The sequence below is a fragment of the Ranitomeya imitator genome, chromosome 2 (genome assembly GCF_032444005.1).
Source record: "Ranitomeya imitator isolate aRanImi1 chromosome 2, aRanImi1.pri, whole genome shotgun sequence".
In the NCBI taxonomy this organism is placed as follows: Eukaryota; Metazoa; Chordata; class Amphibia; order Anura; family Dendrobatidae; genus Ranitomeya; species Ranitomeya imitator.
Window position 1 is genome coordinate 216,594,315 of NC_091283.1, and position 27,704 is coordinate 216,622,018.

A 27,704-nucleotide genomic window follows, 5' to 3' on the forward strand; every position below is an offset into this window, starting at 1 on the left:
CGGCGGAGACCGAGCGCGGCGCCGCCCGGAGCCTGCGGGAGGGCGCACAGCCGCCACCTTCCATTGTCTCCGCCGGTAACATGAGCCGGCCGGGGATCGCCTGCAGCGTGCGGACTGCCGAGCGCCGGGCTCAGTGAGCGGGCGGCATGGAGAGCCTCGCCGAGACCCCGCACAGCCCCGCTCCGGAGTGCGGCGCCTACGAGCCCGAGCGCTCCCGCACCCACCCGCCGCTCAGCATCCTGACCTCCACGCTGCTGTTCTGTGCGGAGACCGTGGCCGCCTGCGTGCTGATCGCGCAGTACAAGAGCACGGAGGACGCGGTGTGGATGTCCCTGACCATCGTGTTCATGCTGGTGCCGTCCATCATGGTGCAGCTCACCCTCACCTTCATCCACCGGGACCTGGGCAGGGACCGGCCGCTCGTCCTGCTCCTGCACCTGCTGCAGCTGGGGCCGCTCATCAGGTGGGTGCCGGCGGAGGGCGCAGGTCAGCGAGGGACGGAGGGCGCAGGTCAGCGAGGGGCTGAGGGCGCAGGTCAGCGAGGGACGGAGGGCGCAGGTCAGCGAGAGGCTGAGGGCGCAGGTCAGCGAGGGACGGAGGGCGCAGGTCAGCGAGGGGCGGAGGGCGCAGGTCAGCGAGGGGCGGAGGGCGCAGGTCAGCGAGGGGCAGAGGGCGCAGGTCAGCGAGAGGCTGAGGGCGCAGGTCAGCGAGAGGCTGAGGGCGCAGGTCAGCGAGAGGCGGAGGGCGCAGGTCAGCGAGGGACGGAGGGCGCAGGTCAGCGAGGGGCGGAGGGCGCAGGTCAGCGAGAGGCTGAGGGCGCAGGTCAGCGAGAGGCGGAGGGCGCAGGTCAGCGAGAGGCGGAGGGCGCAGGTCAGCGAGAGGCGGAGGGCGCAGGTCAGCGAGGGGCGGAGGGCGCAGGTCAGCGAGAGGCTGAGGGCGCAGGTCAGCGAGAGGCTGAGGGCGCAGGTCAGCGAGGGGCGGAGGGCGCAGGTCAGCGAGGGACGGAGGGCGCAGGTCAGCGAGGGGCGGAGGGCGCAGGTCAGCGAGGGACGGAGGGCGCAGGTCAGCGAGGGACGGAGGGCGCAGGTCAGCGAGGGACGGAGGGCGCAGGTCAGCGAGGGACGGAGGGCGCAGGTCAGCGAGGGACGGAGGGCGCAGGTCAGCGAGGGACGGAGGGCGCAGGTCAGCGAGGGGCGGAGGGCGCAGGTCAGCGAGGGGCGGAGGGCGCAGGGGGGCGGAGGGCGCAGGTCAGCGAGGGGCGGAGGGCGCAGGTCAGCGAGGGGCGGAGGGCGCAGGTCAGCGAGGGACGGAGGGCGCAGGTCAGCGAGGGACGGAGGGCGCAGGTCAGCGAGGGACGGAGGGCGCAGGTCAGCGAGGGACGGAGGGCGCAGGTCAGCGAGGGACGGAGGGCGCAGGTCAGCGAGGGACGGAGGGCGCAGGTCAGCGAGGGGCGCAGGTCAGCGAGGGGCGGAGGGCGCAGGTCAGCGAGGGGCGCAGGTCAGCGAGGGGCGGAGGGCGCAGGTCAGCGAGGGACGGAGGGCGCAGGTCAGCGGCGGGCGCAGGTCAGCGAGGGACGGAGGGCGCAGGTCAGCGGAGGGCCAGCGGAGGGCGCAGGTCAGCGAGTGGCGAAGGGCGCAGGTCAGCAAGGAGCAGAGGGCGCAGGTCGGCGAGGAGCAGAAGGTGCAGGTCAGCGAGGGGCGGAGGTCGGCGAGGGGCAGAGGTCACAGGTCAGCACGGAGCAAGGGGCGGAGGTCGGCAAGAGGGCACAGGTCAGCAAGGGGCGCAGGTCGGCCAGAGGGCACGGGGCGCAGTTCGGCCAGAGGGCACAGGTCAGCACGGAGCAAGGGGCGCAGGTCGGCGAGAGGGCGCAGGTCAGCACGGATCAAGGGGCGCAGGTCAGCGAGAGGCAGAGAGCGCAGGTCAGCGGAGGGCGTAGGTCAGCACGGAGCTAGGGGATCAGGTCAGCGAGGGGCGGAGGGCACAGGTCAACACGGAGCAAGGGGCGCAGGTCAGCAAGGGGCGGAAGGTGCAGGTCAGCACAGAGCAAGGGGCGCAGATCGGCGAGAGGCAGAGGGCGCATGTCAGCGAGGGGCGGAGGGCACAGGTCAACACGGAGCAAGGGGCACAGGTCAGCGAGAGGCAGAGGGCGCAGGTCAGCAAGGGGCGGAAGGCGCAGGTCAGCACAGAGCAAGGGGCGCAGGTCGGCGAGAGGCAGAGGGCACAGGTTAGCTAGGGGCGGAGGGTGCAGGTCAGCGCGCAGTGAGGGGCGGATTTTGCAGGTCAGCGCGGAGGGGCGCTCTGGAGATTCCGGGACTTGCAGACATAGCGCTCACATCCCTCTCACAGGGTCCTCCAGGGCTGTTTGGCCTCCGTGCAGAGCCTTCCTGGCGCACAGCCGCTCCCGCCCCTCAGGTGAAGGGTCTGCAGTCTTGGCCACATCTCTACGGGGCGTTGTCTCGTTTTCTCCGATCACTATAATTGCTGCGCTCTTCTAAAAACAAACAACTTTACACTTCTGTTATTGTAAATCGTCTTTGTTGTTAGTAACGGGGAAACTTCTAAGTTTACAGATTGCTGGTCGTTACCTGGGTTACCGGCCACCTCTGCAGTCCCACTGGTGGCCGGACTCTTAGACCTGCGCTCGTCCGGTGCATTCCCTCTGCTTGCAGTATTGGAGAGCGCACGGGTCCGGACAGGCCGCGGGTCCGCACCGTAACCATCACCCCTGGAGCAGGACAGCAGGGCGCTCCTGATGGCAGTTATAGGGGTATTCTCATCTCCTATGTACTGACCCGGACAGCCATAAATCTCCCCATCACCCATCCCTGCGCTGCACGTTGGCACCCCCTGCTGCCCACGATCAGTACTGCCACATGGCTGGCTGTGGAGTGGTAGGTGGTCACCTGGCGGCCTCCTGGCACACTCCTCGCCCTACACTCGCTTGCTTCTTCCCTGATGTGTGCGGTCTTCAGTGTTGCCCAGTCCCGGCTCTGCCGATGCTGAGTGCATGCACTGACACAAGCAGCAGATCCTGCACGTTGGCCGCCGTGGTGTCTGCCAGTATTTGCTCTCGGTCCCTGGGCAGCTCTGGTGCTTAAAGGGAACCTGTCATGGGAAACTGGTCCCTAACCTCCCACCTGCCGGGAGGTGGGAGACTAGAGCAGACTGAGGGGTAAACTTCTCCCCCAATCGTGTCTACCATTGGCATTTTAGTTATTGAAATCCCTGGTGTAGTATGTATAGGAGTCCAGTGGGCGGTGCTACTCGGTGACCCCCACCTGTATGCAGAGCTGTCAATCACTAGTAGCTCCGCCCACTGGACTCCTATACAAACACCACCCGGGATCTTCTCCCACCTCCCGTCTATCACTGCTCAGCAGGGTCCCCATCCCTGTGCCGTGCTGCCCACAGATCGGACTGTGTGTACAATGTGACCAGTGCCCTATAACAAGCAGCGGGGGGATAAGTACTGGGGCAGACTGACTGCTTGGGTCAGTTCCCAACCATTTACTGTATATAGATGCACTCATGGCCAAAAGTGTTGGCGCCCTTGAAATTGTCCCAGGAAATTATTACAATTCCACGTTTTGTTATACACAGGTTTATTTCCTTTGTGTGTGTTGGAACAACACTAAAAAACAGGGAAAAAGCAAATTGGACATAATATCACAGAAATCCCCCCAAATTGGGCTGAAAAAAAAAACTGTTGGCACCTCACCTTAATATTTGGTTGCACCCTTTGGAATAAATAGCTGCAATCAATCGCTTCCTATAACCATCAACCACTCGTCTTTTGCAGACTGCTCGTGGTCTCATATGTGAAGGCGCCTTCTCCCCACAGGTGATCAATGGGATTTAGATCCGGACTCATTGCTGCCACTTCTGAACTGTCCAGCCTTTTGTTTCCATCCATTTCTGATTTCTGAGGGCTTCTTGAAGTATGTTGGGGCCATTGTCCTGTTGGAAGACACATGACCTACTACAATGCCAACCCAGCTTTCTGACACTGGGCACTACATCGCTTGCCAAAATCCTCTGGTGATCATCACATTTATTGATGCCTTGCACACAGTGTCAGGGGCAGTAAAACAACCCCAAAACATGTCTGAACCTCCACCATATTTGACTGTAGGTACTGTGTTCTTTTCTTTGTAGGCCTCATTCTATTTTCGGTATAGAGTACAATCATGTGCTTTACCAAAAAACTCTATTTTGTCTCATCTGTCTAGAAGGATTTGGCTTACACACATTTTGGCAAACTGCAGTCTAGCTTTTCTATGTCACTGTGAAAGCAGTGGGATTCTGTGGGGTCTCCTGCCATAGTGTTTAATTTCATTCAAATGTGGACAGATAGTTTGCGCTGACACTGATGGACCCTGAACCTGCAGGATAGAAATTTTTTGGACCTTGATTGGAGCTGCTTATCCACCATCCGTACTATCCTGCGTTGCAACCTTTCATCAGTTTCTCTCTGCCGTTCACATCCATGGAGATAACCAAGAACCCATGGCACTGTAGGTAATGTTGTGCACCGTGGACAAAGGAACATCAAGATCTCTGGAGATGGACTTGTAACCTCGAGATTGCTGATATTTTTCAACAGTTTTGATTCTCAAGTCCTCACAGTTCTCTTCTCTTTGTTCTTCATGCTTAGTGCTGCACACACAGACACGCAATGTAAAGATTGAGTCAAGATCTCCCCTTTTTTATCTGGTTTCAGGTGTGATTTTTCATATTGCCCACACCTGTTGCTTGCCACAGGTGAGCGTGAACAAGCATCATATGCTTGTAACAAAGTTGTTTACCTACAATATAAGAAAGGTGCCCACAATTTTCTGTCCCATTTTAAAGATTTTGAGTTAAATTGTCCAATTAGCCGTTTTATGGTTTGTAAACATGTGTATAACAAAATGTGTAATTGCAATAATTAGTGCAGCTGGTGGTTTGTGGTGTAATCACAACTGCTGAGACACAGAAGCACGACCCCACGGTATGTGACACCCTGAGGGTGACGTGTTGGCAGCACTATTTATATCGTGCATTTTTCGGAGGGCTGACCATCTCTGCAGTAACTTGGCGCGGACCACAGAAGGTTTCACGGCTGTGCTCTGGACCGTGTCCGGTATCTGGTCCCATGGGGGGGGAGGAGATAGACCGGAGCTGCAGTAACCGCGTAGTGTAAAAATGATCAAAATGCTTTTAAGTGATCCGAATAAAGGATCTCAAGTCACAGAAGTGGCAAACGGCGAATACCAAAATGTCTCCTTCTCAAAACCTTTCACCACAAGTGTGATGCCAAACAAATCTCAAGGAATAAACATTTCTGGTGCAATGTTCTTTTGAGGAACCGCTCTCCACTTGGTACCTGCCCCGTTCCCAGCACTAAAGTATACCCAAATTCTCTCATTCACACGTTTGCATGGTTTACCCTTTGTCAGGCATATGAAGGAGCAAAAGCTGGCGAGCGTCATGATCCTCCAATCCAGGGGTTGTGTTCCCCTAGAGAAGACAGGTTGGCGTTTATTCTCAGCAAGCAGTAAACTGGACTGGCGTGCCCCAGGACAGCCGGACTGGCGTGCCCCAGGACAGCCGGACTGGCGTGCCCCAGGACAGCCGGACTGGCGTGCCCCAGGACAGCCGGACTGGCGTGCCCCAGGACAGCCGGACTGGCGTGCCCCAGGACAGCCGGACTGGCGTGCCCCAGGACAGCCGGACTGGCGTGCCCCAGGACAGCCGGACTGGCGTGCCCCAGGACAGCCGGACTGGCGTGCCCCAGGACAGCCGGACTGGCGTGCCCCAGGACAGCCGGACTGGCGTGCCCCAGGACAGCCGGACTGGCGTGCCCCAGGACAGCCGGACTGGCGTGCCCCAGGACAGCCGGACTGGCGTGCCCCAGGACAGCCGGACTGGCGTGCCCCAGGACAGCCGGACTGGCGTGCCCCAGGACAGCCGGACTGGCGTGCCCCAGGACAGCCGGACTGGCGTGCCCCAGGACAGCCGGACTGGCGTGCCCCAGGACAGCCGGACTGGCGTGCCCCAGGACAGCCGGACTGGCGTGCCCCAGGACAGCCGGACTGGCGTGCCCCAGGACAGCCGGACTGGCGTGCCCCAGGACAGCCGGACTGGCGTGCCCCAGGACAGCCGGACTGGCGTGCCCCAGGACAGCCGGACTGGCGTGCCCCAGGACAGCCGGACTGGCGTGCCCCAGGACAGCCGGACTGGCGTGCCCCAGGACAGCCGGACTGGCGTGCCCCAGGACAGCCGGACTGGCGTGCCCCAGGACAGCCGGACTGGCGTGCCCCAGGACAGCCGGACTGGCGTGCCCCAGGACAGCCGGACTGGCGTGCCCCAGGACAGCCGGACTGGCGTGCCCCAGGACAGCCGGACTGGCGTGCCCCAGGACAGCCGGACTGGCGTGCCCCAGGACAGCCGGACTGGCGTGCCCCAGGACAGCCGGACTGGCGTGCCCCAGGACAGCCGGACTGGCGTGCCCCAGGACAGCCAAAATACAATGGCGTCCTTGCATCCATTTTCCATCCGTTTTTCACTGACTGTTTGATAATGAAAGTTTTAGAAATTTTTTTTATTTTTGTTTTTTTTTTGCATATGAGAAAAACTGCTGAATCGGACACTGACCAGATAAAAAAGACTAATGAAACTCAGTAATTTCTGAGAAAATCACTGAGAGGGCAGGAGCATGATACGAGGATGAGCTTCCATCAGAGACAGCAATCTCAAATTTTGTGTCCTACATTTTTTTTCCTTGTGATTCTCTGCGTTTACTGAGCTCCTAAATTTGTAGAAGAAGCTTGATAAAACGTGGCACCCAATCTCCAGTGTCGGTCGACCATTTCGATGTGTTTGAGCTTTTCTGCAGATGCTACATATCAGTAATGGTCAGTTATTTGGTATTTAGTCTGGATTATTGCCATACACTTAACCCCTTGGCATCCAGCCTAGTTTACTACCCAATAATGAAGCAATTTTATTTTTTGGTAATCCCCATATTAGCACTTGTTTTTGATGGGAGCATTTGCGTTCTTTTATTGGCACCGTTTTGGGCTACATCTTAGATTTGGGGGGAAATTTGAAAATTTTGCTGGATGACCTGTAGCATTTATGGCTACCTTGTTTTGATGAATGAAGCTTTGAGGGAGGTAGTTGTGACCAAAAAAATATTCTGGCCTAGGTTTCTAGGTTTTTGTTTTATTTTTCGAAAACTTTTTATAAACTCTTATTTCCAAGTATGTGACATCATGTGCTTGTTGTGGCACATCATATCGATTAGGTGGTTTTCCACAGCATGGACGCTTTCCGTGGGCCCGGAAAGATGTGCATTGTTCTCGGCAGAACATCACCTGTTTACACAGGACAACGTGCTGCCAAGAAAGATAACAAAGCAACGTTTAAATTAATTCACATGACAAACGAGCTTTTGCTCATTCTTTGGGTGATTGGGTTGGGGAAAAAGTCGTGTATTAGCCGGTGGAGAATTGTCCATTTTTCATTTTTTTGCCCTCTTCAACGGGTTGTTATTTTCTTCCTAGTTTCTAGATACAACCAGAGGTAAATCAGAAAGTTTGGATCCATGGCTGACTTGTCACCGACTGATAAAGCAGAGATCTGTAATGCAGCTGTGTCACTGTGTGGACGACGCACAGACAATGCTGGTGTTTTTCTTTCTCCACGTTGCCGGCCGGTCGGGTGTGCCCTTATCTGCTTTCAGCACTTGCTTCATACATCAAGGAAGAGAGAAAAAAAAACAGAACGTGTCTATCAAAGTTCAACTCTTCTCAGGAAAACAATCCACCGCGGCCAATTTCATCTTACAAAATATTTGGCTGAGTGCGTGTGTTATCAAAGCTGTACTGACCAGAAGTGGAGAAGCCTCAACGTGTTCCCACTGACGAGCCCCTCTCCCTCAATCACCTCTCTAAAGGTTCTAGCCTTCTGACCAGAAGTGGAGAAGCCTCAACGTGTTCCCACTGACGAGCCCTTCTCCCTCAATCACCTCTCTAAAGGTTCTAGCCTTCTGACCAGAAGTGGAGAAGCCTCAACGTGTTCCCACTGACGAGCCCCTCTCCCTCAATCACCTCTCTAAAGGTTCTAGCCTTCTGACCAGAAGTGGAGAAGCCTCAACGTGTTCCCACTGACGAGCCCCTCTCCCTCAATCACCTCTGTAAAGGTTCTAGCCTTCTGACCAGAAGTGGAGAAGCCTCAACGTGTTCCCACTGACGAGCCCCTCTCCTTTCATCTCCTCTCTAAAGGGTCTAACTTACTGACCAGAAGTGGAGGGGCCTCAACTTGTTCCCACTGACGAGCCCCTCTCTCTCCATCACCTCTCTGAAGGGTCTAACTCGCTGACCGGTGAGGGTCCAACCACTGGGACCTGCATCAGTCTGTAAAATGGAAGGGTGCACGCGCTCCACCGCTGCCACATTCACAATAGGGTGGCCCGATAAACGGCGCAGCACACGACAGCTCCGCGGGTTTGGATGGGCCGACAGTCAAGCATGTAGCCGGATAAGTGTCTCATCATGCCGATAGGTGGTGTTCTGACCACAGGGATCCCCAACTGATGTAGATGGGTAAATTACCCATTTATAGACTGCCTGGCTATTTTTTTCATTGCCTCTCTGCTTTTAAAAGCTATAACTTTTTTTGTGTGTGTTCAATAAGAGTTCTGTAGAAGAAGTTTTTTGTTTTTTTTTAATTTTTCATTGTACAGTTTTCTTTTTCCAATGTAACTGACCAGGCAGATTCCCGGTGGGCCCCTCTGTGTGCCACTGTATTTGTGCAGAACTAAACAGTAGCTCTGCCTTGATTGCCATAGTATGGTCATTGTAGTGTGAGTGACATTTATATTGTATGTGACGTGTATTTAACGGACATGATGTGTTCCAGTCCGGCCCTGAGCTGCAGCATTGTGGATTCTTCTAGCCACTACATAGATCTTTGCACTTAAACAGGGGGATGTGATCGATATATAGTGCTAAGACATAGTAAACCAGTCTGAGTCACTATATCCCTCCATATAAGGAGAAACAGAGTGTCCAGAAATGAGCACAATGACCAAAAATTGAAGAAAGATCAAATGCAATCGTTATTAATACACAGAATAACACAAACAATGTTGGGTAAAACAAATGCCTCTAATACGAGGGAGGCATATGGCTAGGGAACCCGTTAAACATTTATGAAGAAGTGTGGATGAAACGCGCGTCGGGGTTGAGGGATGCTGCACGGACCCTGCTTTTGTTATAGTAAGTTACACATTATGGATACTTAAGCCCGTATGTATTTGGCTGAATGTAGATTTATAAGAATGTTTATTTTCCGATACTGGTAGCACAGCGAACACTAGTGCCACCAATCTATTGTTAGCACAGAGTCCGGTTGTATGACTGACTTACTTAGGACATCTGTTTGCGTTATCCTCTGTTTCAGGACTATAGACACGGCCTCTATTTGCGCTTTATACCTGCAGGCTCCTATCTTTAGAAGCTTTTTATTAGTAATCAATTTTCTTTCTCAGGGGAAGATATTCATAGAAATGTACCGTAATTTGTCTCACCGCCTTCATACTTATAGAGCATCTATTTATCTACTGACAGCCTATACATCAGAATAATCTGCTCATAAATGTTTAACAGGTTCTCTAACCATATGCGTCCCTCGCATTCGAAGCATCTATTTTACCTAACTTTTTTTTTTGTATCTTTCTGTGTATTGATAAAAAATTGTATTTGATATTTTCTTCAATTTTGGTCATTGTTCTCCAGACTACTCTATTTCTTATATACTTTTTACTTTTTCTTTTTTTACATTTTGCGCCTCTAGTAGCCAGAAAAATTTGCTCACTTTTTTTTTTTTTTTTTTTTACGCAAATACATTTTTTTTTTTAATATAAAACCCCGATACCTTTTATACTCTCTAAATATAGGCACCCAGTACATTGTCAAAAGCCGCTCATCACTTTATACATTTAGGCACCTTCATGCTATTTTTGTGTCAGTTAAAAAAGGAAAAAAAATAAAAGCATAAAAAGTTATAAATGGCAATAGCCTGAACCAAGCATGAGTTGCATAGAATTGCATGGTGTCCTCATCGGGTCCAGAGAGCCTCCAGCCAGTCCAAGCATTGCGTTACGATCCTCGTCTGAGTTATAACGCCGTCTGGCTCTTCCCTAAAAGTGTGACCCACACAGAAACTTGGAAACCCACACCTTAAAATACACGTTTAACGTGTTGAAACTGATGTGATTACTTTGATAATGCCATGTGAGGATGGCTGTATAATCCTATGTTTTCCTGCCTAAGTTTTAAATGAGTCTGGACTCCAGCAATGCTCATATTATCAGGATTATCCAGACATTCTGAATTTGATTTTCTTAGTAAGTACACCAGCCTCATCAGATCTGAGATCTATTAAATAATGTATGTACATTGTAGTGCGAAATCTGTAGACAGATCCACTTTAACCACGTACCGGCATAATACGTACTGGAACGTCTTATATCTCCCTGATTTTGACATGGGCTCACTCACTGAGCCTACATCTTTCCCAGCTGAAGTATGTGTCAGTATCTCACATCACTGTGTGCTCCAGGTCTCTGCGTTTGCCCTCACTGTTTGGTCCGGGTCTCTGCGTTTGCCCTCACTGTTTGGTCCGGGTCTCTGCGTTTGCCCTCACTGTTTGGTCCGGGTCTCTGCGTTTGCCCTCACTGTTTGGTCCGGGTCTCTGCGTTTGCCCTCACTGTTTGGTCCGGGTCTCTGCGTTTGCCCTCACTGTTTGGTCCGGGTCTCTGCGTTTGCCCTCACTGTTTGGTCCGGGTCTCTGCGTTTGCCCTCACTGTTTGGTCCGGGTCTCTGCGTTTGCCCTCACTGTTTGGTCCGGGTCTCTGCGTTTGCCCTCACTGTTTGGTCCGGGTCTCTGCGTTTGCCCTCACTGTTTGGTCCGGGTCTCTGCGTTTGCCCTCACTGTTTGGTCCGGGTCTCTGCGTTTGCCCTCACTGTTTGGTCCGGGTCTCTGCGTTTGCCCTCACTGTTTGGTCCGGGTCTCTGCGTTTGCCCTCACTGTTTGGTCCGGGTCTCTGCGTTTGCCCTCACTGTTTGGTCCGGGTCTCTGCGTTTGCCCTCACTGTTTGGTCCGGGTCTCTGCGTTTGCCCTCACTGTTTGGTCCGGGTCTCGGTGTTTGCCCTCACTGTTTGCTCCGTGTCTGTGTTTTGCCATCACTGTTTGCTCCGGGTCTTGGTGTTTTCTCCGGGTCTTTGTTTGCCATCGCTGTTTGGTCCGGGTCTGTGTTTGCCATCACTTTTTGGTCCGGGTCTCTGTGTTTGCTGTCGCTGTTTGCTCCAGGTCTGGGTGTTTGCTGTCGCTGTTTGGTCCGGGTCTCTGTGGTTGCTGTCGCTGTTTGCTCCGGGTCTCTGTGTTTGCCGTCGCTGTTTGCTCCGGGTCTTGGTGTTTGCCGTCGCTGTTTGCTCCGGGTCTCTGTGGTTGCTGTCGCTGTTTGCTCCGGGTCTCTGTGTTTGCCGTCGCTGTTTGCTCCGGGTCTTGGTGTTTGCCGTCGCTGTTTGCTCCGGGTCTCTGTGGTTGCCGTCGCTGTTTGCTCCGGGTCTCGGTGTTTGCCGTCGCTGTTTGGTCCGGGTCTCGGCGGGATTTGCCATCAATGTTTCACCCATTTTCACATATGAATAAATAAGCTGCAAAGCTTCCTCTATCCATTAGTGTTAATGACTGACAGCACCGGGACTGTGCAGTGATGCCGTCTGTGCTGTCTGAGATGTTCATGACCCATAGATTTGTATTGGTACTTTTCATCCATGATGCCGGTAAAAAGCAGATATGTCTGACTGAGGCCTAAGGAGCTAATCATCTCCACCCACTTCCCTATTGGGAGGTAAGTGGTGACGTCACATCCACAGATATCCGCTGGCTCGCTAGTGCAAGCAGTAGGTGTATTGCACGCCTGGCTCAGTGATTAAGACCGGTGCGTAATACCTGCTTCTCCCTATCCCTTTGATACTTTACGTGATGCACAGCGAGTGTTTCCTTGTGTTTGCGCAGCTGTAATACGGTTACACCTGATTTTCATTATCGCGGTAATCATTAATAGTTTGCCATTATTTTGTGCAGATAGAGAAATGGTCGCCACGTTCAGCTATTGTTTGTTTTTTGTTATTAAACGCAAGTTCTCGAACTAAAGCGAAATGGAAAAACTGACTTAAAGGAAACCTGTCGACACATTATCCGCGTCTCCTTTACCAGGGTGAAAGGTCTCTAACGACGCCTAGAATGTCTATAAAATAAGTGTCGGGGCTGTTCCACCATTATATATTACAGTCACTGCAAAGATCATAAAGAATTATTATTTTTTTTGTGATTTACATTCAGTTTAGAAATAGTAAAAAGTCAGAGGCCAAGACAAATCTTTTTTGCCCTGTTTGTCAGATGCCGTGCAGAGACCTGTAGGCGGGGAAAATGACGGAGCATGCATGGCCGGCAGGATTCCACCTATTACCTGGCAAGGCGTCCGATCTGTGGACTGCGCGGTAAAGCGAGGAAGCCGAGTAGAATCACAACAAGACTAGGTGTCTCATGCCATCTAGTCCTGCTGCTCTGTGTAACCCCGCCCCCACCACTGATTGGTAGCTTTTTGTCAATCACTGGTGTGGGCGGGGTTATACACAGCTCAGCATTCTGAGCTCTGTTAGATCTGCAGCAGAGAACACAGTGATTGTACAAATTGTCAGTGAGCAGCCCAGTAAGTGATGCAACGCCGAAATCCGGGATTCTGCCTCCACATTATTCTGCTCTCAGATTACATAGCAAAATCCAGCTGACACATTTCCTTGTAAATACAACTTCTTTGCTATGTTCCTATCACAGAACACCAGTGCTGAGCTCAGGTGACGGGTCAGGCAGGAAGAATGCGCCGCTCTGTTATTACCTGTTCCCAGGTGTTTGCCCTGTGCGCGGCCAGTGTACACATCAGAAGAACATTCACGAGGGATCCTGGACAACGCCCAAATGCGAACATTGTTTTTTTCTGGTACAATAGGCGATCTCCAATATTAGTAATATAATTGCACAGACATCTCTGTTCCATTGTCTTGAGCTGACAGCGCTGTATTATCTGATTAGATCGTCCTGATGAGATTAAATCATATGTAATGCGATCAGATATTATGTGATCCTTACTAAGAGCAGGCAAAACACAGCGAGTCATCTGCTCAGGACCGTCCCGGAAGCAGAAGAGGGAAAACCAGTTTGACCACTTAGCAGCGCAACGTGATTTTACATTTATACATATTGTGCGCAGCAAATGCTGCTGGAAGATGAGGGGAAATCTATTCCGAGGGGTTTTCTTCTCTGACGCATGTCTTAAAAGATATGCATAAGTAACAATGCAGCTGATGCCCCCTGGACAGGCAGGACGCACGTCCTGATGTCCGCCCTGGTGCCCCAAACGTTCATTGGACGTACACCCTGATGCCCCCTGGACAGGCAGGACGCACGCCCTGATGTCCGCCCTGGTGCCCCAGACGTGCGTTGGCCGTGCGCCCTGATGCCCCCTGGACAGGCAGGACACACGCCCTGATGTCCGCCCTGGTGCCCCAGACGCGCGTTGGACGTGCGCCCTGATGCCCCCTGGGCAGGTGGGACGCATTTGCTGACGGGTGCGCCCTCATGTTATAGCTTAGGAATTACGCAGACCTTGATTGAACTGGTGCAGCTTGAGAAGTCTTAGACAGTCGTGTGAGGTTTGAAATTTGGAGGATGGTAGTTTTAGGTTGGTATAATCGGTGGGACAGTAGATGGAGACGGGTGAAGTAGGGCAGGACATCGCTGTTGGGCAACTTTGTTGGTGAAGCCTCCGGGTATACACAATTGATTGTTGCTGTTACTCCCAAGTCCACACGGGCTCTGCCAAATTCTCCTGTTCTCTGAGACTCTGCTGGCGGCGACTTTTCTCCTGGTGAGTAGAAGAAACAACTGATGGAGATCTGCTGTACCGGATCCTTCTCTGCCTAACATTATATGTTGGGGGAGAGTTGGGACACCGTGCATACAAACTAGATGGCCAGCGGATATTGGCGGGTGCGGCTGATGTTGTCCCAATGTGTATGAGGCATTTAGAGGGATTAGTTTATATTTGTAGACTGTGAGGTCCTCTCTCCTCCTGTACCAGTTGTGACTTGTATTGTTTAAGATTATTGTAGTTGTTTTTATTGTGTATACCCCTCCCCACATGTAAAGCTCCATGGAATAAATGGCGCTATAATAATATTACGTTTAATAGCAAATAGGCAAAGACTGTACCTCAGCAGTCAGACAGAAGTGTGATCCTGGCAGGTCGTGAGGCCAACAGATCACTATGAGGTGCTACTTCATCCAAGTGCGATACAAGAGAAAGGTCGCACTGTGCCCCCTAGGGTGCCAAGCAACAAAATCATGCCTGTTTAAATTATTTGCAATTTGCTTGCCGCAGTACACGAAGGTTCAAAAACCCCATTCACAGTGACGCCACGCGATCCTTGGCCACGCGATCAGTGTTGTGGTCAGATTTGCCCCATAGGTGTTGCTGCTTCTATACGAGGTATAACTCTCGTGTGACCATTGGTAACTGTCTACCACCCCATTTATTCCTGTGGCATGTACAAGTCTCAGCTAATCCCACCATCCCGGTCCCTGCACGGCGCTTACACCTGTAGGCCACGGATGAATATTGATAGTTTACAAATGTTTTAATTTTGTCCTAAATCTCTGGCTGATCTTGTATTATCTAACGTGTCCTCCTACATTGTCCCCCAGGTGTGTGGAAGCCCTGATAGTCTACTTCCAGATGGGTCGTGAGGAAGAGCCGTATGTGAGCATCTCTCGGAAAAAGCACCTGCGTGGCTGGGGACAGTCCGAAGAAGAAGAGCGTGAAGTCGGCCATTCCCTGAGACGGTTGGCCACGCACCGCAATGCCTTTAAGCGCACGGCTGTTATTCAGGCCTTCCTCGGCTCGACCCCGCAGCTCACCCTACAGCTGTACATTTGTGTGCTGCAGAGATACGTCCCAGCGGCACGAGGTAAGAGTCGCTTCTCAGGAGGTCTCCAAGTCATGGTGCTCCAGCAGAGACACAACGACCTCCAGCATGCCCCTACCGCCCGGGAAATGGCGCCTAGAGGGTTTTCTCCTATGGAGTCACTGGTGTTTGGCTTTAGGACCTGGAACGTTCTCCGGTTCTGCCGCTGTGCGGTGGCATTGCCACACTGTGACCCTGCGTTCTCGGTCAGTGTGTTCCTGGCTGTTTATGTACCCCATTTTCATTAATTTTATCAACTTCAAGTTTTGTGCCGGAAGAATATTTAGTTTAAAGTGGTATTCCCATCTCCAAGACCCTATCCCAATATGTAGTAGGTGTAATGAAATGTTAAGTCCTTCTCAGTCCCTGGCTTACTAGAGGTAGGGATCCTGAGTAAATGACACGCAAACAAGGTATTGTGTGATCATATACAGGGGAAGCCCAGGAGCACATCTCTCTCTCTGGGCTTTGCCCTTCCTTTATATAGAAAAGAATTATTCTTTTACAGACATGCGCACAAGCGCTCATATTTCACTATCTCTTACATAAACAATCTATACCAGTCTTTATCAGTAGAAAGTTACATCATCTGGAAGGTGAATGAAAGGCTGCTATTGAAAGAAGGAATGCACACATGATTACTTCCATAAAAGGAAATGTCAAGTCAGCAGAAATGTATCTTGTTGTAAGCGAGATTTCTCAGGAAGAAGACAAGATGGATTCCTTTAGTTCAGTCTGATCTCCACAATTCCCCCCTTTGACATTTTCTTTTATTTATTTTATTACCACAGGGCCAAAGACAAAGCCTTTATTTGGTATTACACATGTACATGCTTGTATTCAATAAGAGAATCAAATCTAGTATTAATTCTTCCGTTTAACTCTCGCAACCTTTTCTTTGTTTTGCAATAAGTACAGATATTACAAAGGGATAGCAAAATAAGCGCAATAATCAGTATTAGCAAAGGATAACATAAAAGAAGAAGGAAAAAAATTTTTATACTCTTGCATCTATTACACAAAGTTTATCTGTGCATACTGAGATACTCTTGAGCACAATCTGGAATAGTACGTATATGACTACAATAATCATAACTATATGTATTATGCTCTGCATAATCCCAGCAACCCACCCACCGATTCCTCTGAACCAGTTGGCTGGGTTAAGAAAAGAAAAGGTATCTGACCACCAGCTATCCTTATTCTGGTCATTGTCTTTGTCATACTGATCTCTGAGTCGTTGTACGTCCTTTAATTTAAATGTCATACTCATAGTACTATTCGGGTCTATATAATGACAGCAGGTGGGTCCGATGATTTGACACATACCCCCTTGTGAGGCAGTTAGGTAATCCAATACCAGGGTATGTTGGTTAGTGACTATTATAAGCTGATTCTGTACAGCTATACTAGTGTTTAGTATATCCAATATATCCCAGATCTGATCATCTAGATAATCCGTGGCTCTAACTAATTTATCCCACATCTGTGTTAACATAGGATAAATAAAAATGGTACTAGCAATTTTGTTAGGAATTCCCATTTGTACTATATGTGGCCTCCCCGAGGGACGTGGTGAGTTATCTGCAGCTCTTTTATACAGTGTGTGCTTGGGCACGGCTTGCATATTCACTTGTTTATTTGAAATTATGAATGTAGCCGGGGTTAGGCGTCCTAATGTACAAGTACCCTTTATACCTACGGGAAGCCATTTATATGCTCCTTCTCCGCATATCCAAAATGTACCTTCAGGCAGATCCCATAGAGCTGAGTGCTGCAATACCAATCTGTGAGCCAAATCCACAAAACTAGATACATTCTGAAGCATACACCAAGAGGGTTTTTGTCCCAAGGGGCTACAGTACCCGGCTGCGGGATTCCCACATACAGGCATTCCTTTGATATACTCATCGGATTTATTACAAACCAGGTTCCCCAGCTTACTTGTACAACTGTTTGCATCACCTTGGGGGAACAATTTAGAATGTTTCCATTTTCTATTATGTATGTATCTTTCCAATACTACAGGTTTGAAAGCATCAGAGGGGGGGACGGTTGTACTGAAACTAAGCTGTAGATTTTCTGTGGGGACCTGTCCTAAATTAGTTAATCCAGTCTTATTTCTAGGTACCCATTTTCCTCCCCTAAATGCTAAATATTGTAGATGTGTGTTACTCCCTGAGAGATTACCCTGCCACCAAGGAAATTCTACCCATCCCACAATTGGTATGGCGATTGTAGTATTCCACAGCCCAGTATTACCAATTTGGTTGTTGGCCAGGTTGTCTGAACAATTAGGCCAAGCGAATATTTCTTCTGCTAATACGGGAACTGCTAGAAAAGGTATACTTGTGGCTGATACCGGCGAATGGGTACAGATCCAACAATCTGTCAGGGTTTGTGTATTGTTTAACAAGTCATGCACTAATTTTCTATGATGTTGTACGAATCTATTGTTCAAAGGGGCTAGAGAATTCAGTCTATCCCACGCCTCCGTTGAGGTTATCATTATTAACATCAATATCATGAGTTTATACTGCTTTTCTTGCAATGGCTTGCATGTATCCATGATGCCTTTCCTTCAAGCTTGACTGATGTAGGTGTTGTCAACAGGACTTGGAAGGGTCCGTCAAACCTTGGTTCTAGAGCCTTTCTGGTGTGTCTTTTTACATAGACTTGATCACCTGGTTCCAACTTGTGACTTCCTTCTGTGTTGTCAGGATCTGGAAGGGAAGCAAAAACTTGTGCATGCACCTTAGTTAATTGTTTCTGAAGATTTTGCACATAAGAAGTCAATGACTCAATATTTAACACAAGTTGCTGTGGAAAATAACATCCTAAATTGGCAGTCCTGCCAAACAAAATTTCATATGGAGACAGTTTAGTCTTACCCCTTGGGGTATTGCGTATTGAGTAAAGGGCCAGTGGAAGGCATTCTGTCCAAGGCTTTCCTGTTTCAGCCATGGCTTTCTGTATTTTTAATTTTAAAGTTCCATTCATGCGTTCCACCTTACCAGAACTTTGAGGATGGTACGGAGTGTGTAACTGACTTTCAACACCCAACATTTTCAGTACATTTTGAAATATTTCTCCAGTGAAATGAGTACCCCTATCTGACTCGATCACTTCAGGGAGACCGTAACGGGGTATCAGTTCGGCAACTAGCTTTACAGCAGTGTTTTTAGCTGAAGCCTTCCGAACTGGATAGGCCTCTGGCCACCCCGAGAACATGTCCACACATACCAACACATACTCATACCCATTACTTTTTGGCAGCTGGATAAAGTCTATTTGTAATCGCTGAAACGGGTAGAGAGGTCGGACGTGGTGCTTCATAGGGGTCTTTGTTGTCTGTCCGGGATTATGTGCCAGGCATATAGCGCATGCAGCACAATAGTCTCTTGCATAGTTGCCAAAACCTGGAGCCAACCAGACTTGCTTTGCCAGTAGTGTCATTGCATTTGCAGACACATGAGTAGGGTGGTGCAGTCCACCAACTACAATCGGATACAAGGCTCTAGGTAGACATATTAGTCCATCTTTCTTCCAAATTCCCGCTTGTTCTTCTGCCCCTTCCTTTTTCCACCTGTCCCTCTCCTCTTCTCCTGCATCTTCCTGTGCTTGTCTCAGTCTATCTTCAGTATTTTCTGTGAGGTTTACAGTATGGACCTGTTGTAAGGGTTTGACTGCTGCTGCTTTGGCTGCTTTATCAGCCCTATCATTTCCCCTAGATTCCCTAGTGTCGAGTCTCACATGTGCAGCTACCTTGATTACTGCTACTTCTTTTGTTTCTTGTGCAGCCTCTAAGATCTGTTTGATCAGAGAAGCATGTTTTACAGGTTGTCCTGACGCTGTCATGTAACCTCTAGCTCTCCAGATTACTCCAAAATCAAACACAATACCATGTGCATACCTAGAATCAGTGTATATATTAGCTGTCTGGTTCTCAGCTATTTTAAGAGCTTCAATCAATGCTGTTAGTTCTGCTTCTTGTGCAGATTGTTTCGGTGGAAGCGGTTCTGCTTTTAGAGTTTCAGATTCTGACACAACTGCATACCCTGTATGGAAGTTACCTGTGTCATCTGCAAACCTACTACCATCTATAAACAGCTCTAAATCTGGATTTTGAAGTGGTGTTTCGGATACATTGGGTAAGCCTACCGTTTCTTGTAAAATGAGCTCTGTACAATCATGTGTGTCTGTAGGGAAAAAATTTGCGTGTGGATCAGTGTCCTTATTCCCCCCTTCAGACTCGAGAGGTAGCAGTGTAGCTATATTGAGAGTCTGAAGCCTTGCAAATGTGATAGTAGAGGGGAGCAACAAAGAACACTGCAGCCGCAAATGTCTGGCCATGGAAATGTGTTTTGGTTGGACCTGGTTTAATATCCCATAAACATCATGTGTAGTTTGAACTGAGTGGATGCTCTAGGACAATTTCTGATGCTTTGTCCAACAATAGTGAGACAGCAACAACTACACGTACACAGGTTGGCGCTGCTCTAGCTACGGGATCTAACCTTGCTGAAAGATATGCAATTGGTCTTTGTTTCCCTGCATGCTTCTGGGTAAGAACTCCTGTAGCATGGGAATCAACTTCTGCAGCCATAAGCTGAAATGGTTTGGTGTAGTCTGGTAGCCCTAACGCTGGAGCTGAAACAAGGGCATCTTTTAATTGTTGGAACGAAATCTGACCTTCTTTTGTCAACAAATAAGGTTCACTTTTTACACAGTCATACAGTGGTTGCATTAGTTGACTGGCATGTATAATCCATTGTCTACAATGAGACACTATTCCTAAAAATGCTCGTAGCTGTTTATGATTTCTAGGCTCATTCATCTGTCTTATTGCTTCAGTTCTTTGTGGTGTAAGATGCTTTTTACCTTGAGAAATGCAATGACCTAGAAAGACCACTTTGGTCTGACAAACTTGTAGCTTTTGTCTATTCACTTTACACCCTTCTTTTTCTAAAAAACATAGTAAACTCACAGTGGACCTTTCTGCAGTTTCTAGATCTGGGCAGCAAAGTAGTAGGTCATCCACATACTGCAAAATTACTACCTGTGGTTCGGGTTCAAACCTCTGAAGGACTGTTTGTAGGGCATTTGAATAAAGAGTAGGGGAGTGTATCATTCCCTGTGGAAGGCGTGTCCACGCCAACTGTTTGCCCTTAAATGTAAATGCAAACAAATGCCAACTATCTTGGTGTAAAGGAACCGAGAAAAATGCATTTGAAAGATCTATTACAGTAAATACTTGAGAACTGGCTGGTATCTGTGATAGTAACGTATGAGGATTGGGTACAACTGGGGTGATTGGATCTAGAACTTTGTTTATTTCTCTTAAATCATGTACCATACGATATTTGGGCATAGAACTCTTATCAAGAGTTCTCTTCTTGACTGGATACAGAGGAGTGTTAGCAGGTGATTGTATCTCTGCCAAAACTCCTTTCTCTTTATATCCCTCTATCTGTTTTGTAATCGCTAGTTCCTGCTGGGCACTCACAGGGTATTGTCTGAGCTGTGGGAGAACAGTTCCTGGTTGCACAGATAGTTTTACAGGAGAGATATGCAATAGTCCCACATCGGTGTCACCCTGTGCCCACAGTGTTTCTGGGACCATTGAGAGGTCTAGATCTGTGGTGTACTCTTTTTCTTCAGCATAATCCTCAAAAGCCTGAATTCTGACATATTGTTCTAATGTTTCCGCATCATCAGGGATAGTCAGTATAACTGTGCCATCTTCCCTAAAATTGATGTTAGCTTCTAATTTCTTTAGGACATCAGTTCCTAACAAACATGTTGGGGCACCTCTGGCATACAAAAATCTGGATGCAAAACATTTAGGTCCTAATGAGACCTCTAGGGGCACAGTATATGGCAGTGTTCGAATTACCCCATCATAACCCTCAGCAAAAGTTGTTTGTTGTGAAATATCTTCCGGATTCGGAAGAAAATCTTGATTCAAAATTGAGGAAGTTGCACCTGTATCTATCAAAAATGGAATCTCTCTCCCCCCCACATTCACCTGTATCATAGGTCTTCTAGCTGGTAGGGAAGTTTGTAACACATCGAGTCAATCTGAATCTGGTATGGGACCATCTATGATGGTAGATTTCTGCTGGTTGTCCGTTTGGGGAGGGTTATTTCTGGGAACAAATTTGCCTGACTTTATATCTGCCAACTTCTTCCTGCACTCTCTTTGGAAATGACCTGGCTTTTTACAGTAGTGGCAAGGAAAGTTGTGTCTCACTCTTCCTCCTGTATTAGCTTGTGCTATTCTAACAGGCTTACGATTCTCTCTCATATCCATGACTATTCCTAAACATCGTTGTTTCACAATATTTGGTTGTTCAATTGTTCTCCAATCTGGAGTAGAGGATTTAAATTTTTCTCTGATTTTCGGATCTAGCCCCTCTATTAATTGTTTTGTAAAAAGTCTCCTTACTGAAGCATCAGTCAAATCCAATCCTTCATCCCTAAAGCTATTTTCTAATTCTTGACTATATTCTTCAATACTTTGCCCAAATTTCTGCATAATCACACCCGTAGATCCCCTTTCCCTCTGTTTTTCTCTCATGAAAATTATTAATGCCTCTGTGAACTGGGTACCTGATGCTTCTGTCTGTAAGGCACCCCCTTCTGCCACTGGTCTATTGGGCTGTAGGTGTGTCAATAATTCCTGAAAAAGTCCGGGGGACATTTTCATTCTACATAATTCTTCCCCGTCCGCCCAGACCCCAGCATGAGTCTGCATGATTTGTTGTATGTATTGTGCAAATCGGATGGGATATTGAGTGGGATCAGGTGCATTATGCAGGAGGGACATACCTTCAGCAGGGGACCAAGGAAAATACTGTCGGGTCTGGTGATATCTAGTTCCCATTACCCCGTCAGCACCAGGTTCCCTAAAGGGTCTTGGTACTACCCTAACAGGGGCAAGTACAGCGCCATGTCTAGGTGTACCACAGACTAGGCAATCATTTCTCCAATCTGGATTTTGTTGTCCACAGTGTGAACATACCCATCCTCCTACCCCACCAAGATTGGGATACAAGGCTGGAAATTGTTTTCCTCCTTCTGCTCCTCCAGATGGTACAAATGATTGGGCTTTTGGATCTAGGTAAGGTGGTGGGATTATGTCACAACTTTTTCCCTTCCCCATAATCCATTTGGAAGTGTCTGGATCATACTTCCAATTCTCCTCTTTAGCTGTTTTTGAGACCTCTATCATACAGTGTATGATTTCTTCCCACCCATTGTCTTTGATAATTCCACCTCGTTCTTTACTCAGTTTTTCCCATTCTGTACTGAACATAAGTGCTTCTGAAATTCCCAATTTTTCTCTTACCCTTCTAATCTGACTTCTGACTGTCTTCCCACATCTTTCCTGTATGATATCTGCTGCTTCCACTTGTCCTAAGACGGTTTTTGTCTGTTTATTTCCCATTTTTCTTTTTTATTTTTTTTTTTCAATATTAGCTATTTCTACCCCAGGTGACGTTTGGACAATCACTTATCCTAGGTGATGTCTCGTTGCCTTCTCTCCTAGGGAGCTAAAATATTGAAGGGCTGATCTGCTCCATTCTTTCTAATGTGCAGAATGTACTTAAGTGCTATTATGCACGCAAACAGACCCAGCAACACCATACAGATCACAAAACTTTCTGTGTCAGTTAGCATACTTGTCCCAGGCTCATGGACCCGCGTCCTGGGCTCATTCTATCAAACCTTATCCAGAAATGAAGGAGGTTAAGCACTTAAATGAGAGTCAAGCATGGGCGGAGGTCTCCCCGAAAGGACGCAACCACATGACCCAGTTAGGCTGACTTCCGTGTATAAGGCTTATACCCCAACTATTTCGGCTTATTTTTCTACGCACTTTTGCTCTTCTTTCACAACATACCACAACCTTCACACTGTTCACACACTGCCAGGGACAGGACTCATAAATCTATACAATATAGTAACCCGAGTTTTATAGGTATCTACTCACTACTAGACTAACCCAGCGTGACACGGCTCATAGAGATCTTTCGGATAATACAAGGCAGATAAAAGAGAACTAATAATGTCTCTTACCTGGCCAGGTTTTTCAGTTCATTTGCCGTCCATTATCCCAGATCTCCATTGTCCGTATCTGCAGGTGAATCTCGAGCAAATACTCTCATCTCGGGTCCCTGTTCGGTGCGCCAAAGAAATGTTAAGTCCTTCTCAGTCCCTGGCTTACTAGAGGTAGGGATCCTGAGTAAATGACACGCAAACAAGGTATTGTGTGATCATATACAGGGGAAGCCCAGGAGCACATCTCTCTCTCTGGGCTTTGCCCTTCCTTTATATAGAAAAGAATTATTCTTTTACAGACATGCGCACAAGCGCTCATATTTCACTATCTCTTACATAAACAATCTATACCAGTCTTTATCAGTAGAAAGTTACATCATCTGGAAGGTGAATGAAAGGCTGCTATTGAAAGAAGGAATGCACACATGATTACTTCCATAAAAGGAAATGTCAAGTCAGCAGAAATGTATCTTGTTGTAAGCGAGATTTCTCAGGAAGAAGACAAGATGGATTCCTTTAGTTCAGTCTGATCTCCACAAATAATATTAGCATATACCTCTAATCAGAAATGTAGTATAGTTTTTCTGATTCACTAGGTCTTTCCTCATGTGCAGGCATCGCAGGACCTTAGGTTACCATGGTTACGACCACTGATATAGTGACAGTTATTTAGTTAGCTAGTTGCTAGTGGTTGTAACCATGGACACCTAAGGTCCTACAATGCCTGCACACGAGGAAAGACCTAGTGAATCAGAAAAACTATGCTACATTTCTAAGTGAAAGTATTGGGTAATATTATTATTACACCTACTACATATTCTTGGAGATGGAAATATCCCTTTTTAAGTTCTCATCATGAGGTTTTTGTTTTTTTAATCTTGCATATTTTTGCTGTGCAGAAAAATGCAACGTCTCACAATTCCAGCAAAGTGGATGGGATTTATGGAAATCTCCTGCCCACTGCACATTTTTTGGACCTGAGGTGCATTTTTTTTAATGAATTTGCCACAAGTTAATTTGCTAGTTTTCGTTGCAGATTTTCCCGCATAGACTTGCATTAGATGTAGAAATTCCACTGTTAAAAAAAAAAACCCCATGTAATCTTCAATGACTATCAATGAAGTTTTGTTAAACCAAATACCAGGAAGTATCAAAAACAAAACTGCAGCATCAAAAACTCACCAAATCGTATAACAATGGTCCAAGTGCAGTCCATGTTTTTACCGACAGCAGTTGGTCCAAAAATATGGTCGTGTGAATATACCCGGCGCTGCAGATTCTTCCTGTACTGAGCGGTCACATGGCACCGCTCATTACAGAAATGAATAGGCGGCTCCACCTCCCATAGGGGAGGAGCCGCATATTCATTGTTGTAAATGATCGGTAACTGTGACCGCTCAATTACAGGAAGAAGCTGCAGCGCCGGGGAAGCCAGGGAGTGCAGGGACCGCATCGGAGCAGGTAAGGGGAGCGCAGCGCTGCACGATATTTACCTGCTCCTCGCTCCGGTGCGGCTCCGTCTCCAGCGTCCTCTAGCAGTGACGCTCAGGTCGGAGGGCGCGGTGACGTAGTCAGTGCGCGCCCTCTGCTGAGCGTCAGTGCTGGAGACGGAGCCGCACGAGGAGCAGGTAATTATTGAAAGCGCCGGCGTCCTGAGCAAGAGGTGAGTATGTGATTTTTTTTATTTTTTATGGCAGCACCAGCAGCAGCATTCTATATGGCACAGCATTATATGGAGCAACTATGGGGCAATAATCAACGGTGCAGAGCATTATATATGGGGCACAGCATTATATATGGAGCACCTATGGGGCCATAATCAACGGTGCAGAGCATTCTATATGGGGCACAGCTTTATAAGGAGCATCTATGGGGCAATAATGAACGGTGCAGAGCAATATATATGGGGCACAGCTTTATAAGGAGCATCTATGGGGCCATAATCAACGGTATAGAGCATTCCATATGGCACAGTTGTATATGGAGCATCTATGGGGCCATAATGAACGGTATGGAGCATCTATTTTTATTTTTGAAATTTACGAATAGCTACTGCATTTTCCACCCTAGGCTTATACTCGAGTCAATAAGTTTTCCCAGTTTTTCGTGGCAAAAGTAGGGGGGTCGGCTTATACTCGGGTCGGCTTATCGAGGATATATATATATATATATATATAGAGAGAGAGATATATATATATATATATATATATATATATATATATATATATATATATATATATATGTGTGTATGTGTGTATATATATATATGTGTATGTGTATATATATATATATGTGTATGTGTGTGTATATATATATATATATATATATATATATATATATATATATATATATATATATATGTGTATGTGTGTGTGTATATATATATATATATATATATATATATATATATATATATATATATATATATATATATATATATATATATATATATATATATGTGTGTGTGTATATATATATATATATATATATATATATATATATATATATATATATATATATATATATGTGTATGTGTATATATATATATATTTGGTTTTCTTAAATGCATATATTTGGGGCTAATAATTCTTTTATGAGGTTTTGATAAAAATTTGCCACCATTAAGTTTTTTGTTTAACCCCTTCATGATAGGCACTGTACATGTAAGGCGCAAAGAGGGTGTATGGAGCCAGCTCACCGGGGCAGATGATGGCTGTGTGATACAGCAGGACCTGACTCTAAGACTCGCAATTGTTAACCTGTTAAATGCTGCTGACACTAAACACGCACCATCATTCCGCGCTCCCGTGACATGATTGCGGGTCACGGATGGGTGGCGGTGACCCCCATGCTTGTCAGTTCGGAGCTCCTCTGAATCCCAGTCTGTGGCTGAGCATCAAAGGAGACCGTGATTTCCACTATATACAGTAACACTGTGGCATCGCTATATATGGCACAAGCGATCAGACGATCCCTAAGGGGACTAATAAATACCGAGAAAAGTAAAAAAAACAACAACAAAAAAGTTCAAATCGCCTCCCTTTTCTCCATTAAAGATAATAAAACATACAGATTTGGTATCGCAGCTTTCAGAAAAGTCCGATCTATCAGAATGTGAAGATAAAAAAAATTAAAGAACACAAAAAATGTTGTAACAAGCGTAAAAAAGTCACATTTATCCCAAAATGGTACCAATAAACATTCTCGCCACACCACTCCATCGACTTGCAATGTAACGTTTTTTTAATGAAACCCATTTTTAGGCTCCATCGCATGTATTTCAGGAAGTTTCCGATGGTGGACAACCCTTGGACCGTTGGTATCATTGCTAAGGAGCTGGTTCTGTATGTGACATTGTGGCATTAACGGGTCTTCTTGTCTTCCTCGCAGCCGTCCTCATGGCCATGTCTCTGGCCTCCACCACTTACGGTGCGTTGGTTCTGAATGTTTTGGCCATCCAGATCAAGTACGACGACTACAAGGTGCGTCTGAGCGTCCCCGCCTTCCTCTGCATCGTCATCTGGCGCTGTCTGGAGATCGCCACCCGCGTCACCGTGCTGGTGTTGTTCTGCTCGGCTCTGAAGGCCTGGGTGGCAGCCGTGGCGCTGGTGAACTTGATCGCCCTCTTCCTTTTACCGTGGGTGAACTTTTGGAGGAGTGGATCCAGCCTTCCGGAGAACGTGGAGAAGAACTTCAGCTGGTTTGGCACGGTGTCCGTCTTGGGCACGATCACCCTGCTCTACTCGGCCATCAACATGTTCTGCTGGTCGGCCGTGCAGCTCAACCTGAGCGAAAGGGACTTAATCGATCAGTCTCAGAACTGGGCCAGGCTGAGCGTCCATTACACCGTCCGCCTGCTGGAGAACGCCGCCCTCGTCTTACTCTGGTATTTCTACAAGGAGGACGGCTTTGAGTACTTCTGTTCCCCCCTGCTGGTTGTGCAGCTGTTGGTGGGGTACATCGCCGCCGTCTCTTTCATGCTCCTCTTCTACCAGTACTTCCATCCTTGCCGATCTCTTTTTAGCCACAATGTTTCTGACTTTATATTGTGCGTTTGCCTAAGAGTGAAGCCGACTCATGTCCTCGTCGGGGGGAAGGAGACCGATGTGTGACGGAGAATTGTATTTCTCAACGTGAAGGCGTCCCACCCTGCTGCAGTCCGGCGGCAGCGGTGTCCGTGCGCTCCTGCACTCGCACACCGCCACTGTTATACCTGGATTATTATAGGTCATGTCGACGGGTGCACGGATCCGTCACCTCTTCACTATTCCGCAAGCACCGCCACGCTCTAGGTCCCTGGTCACAGTTACCCAAAATTAATTTTTCACTATGGAAATTTTTGGGTTTGGGATTTTAGCTGCTGACATGTATCGGGAAAGGCAAAGATGTTCATCGACAGTGGGGCTATCTGAGCGCGGGCAGCATTTTTTCATGGTATTTTTCCTTTTTTTTTTCTACAGAGGTGGAGACAGTGCAAGTTGTAATTCGGATTGTAGACATTAGAAAAACCTTAGTTAAAGCATATTAAAACCATAAAGGGCAAAAACAACAGCTTTATAAAAGACA

The 27,704-nt window shown here is 47.9% G+C and overlaps 1 protein-coding gene across 1 annotated transcript; it reads left to right on the forward strand.

Annotated features, from left to right (window-relative positions):
* Nucleotides 1-27,704, forward strand: XKRX (XK related X-linked). The gene is made up of 3 exons (XM_069748577.1): nucleotides 1-463; nucleotides 14,815-15,077; nucleotides 26,529-27,704. Exons 1-3 carry the CDS (start codon nucleotides 147-149, stop codon nucleotides 27,248-27,250), a joined length of 1,302 nt encoding a protein of 433 aa, XP_069604678.1. The 5' UTR covers nucleotides 1-146; the 3' UTR covers nucleotides 27,251-27,704.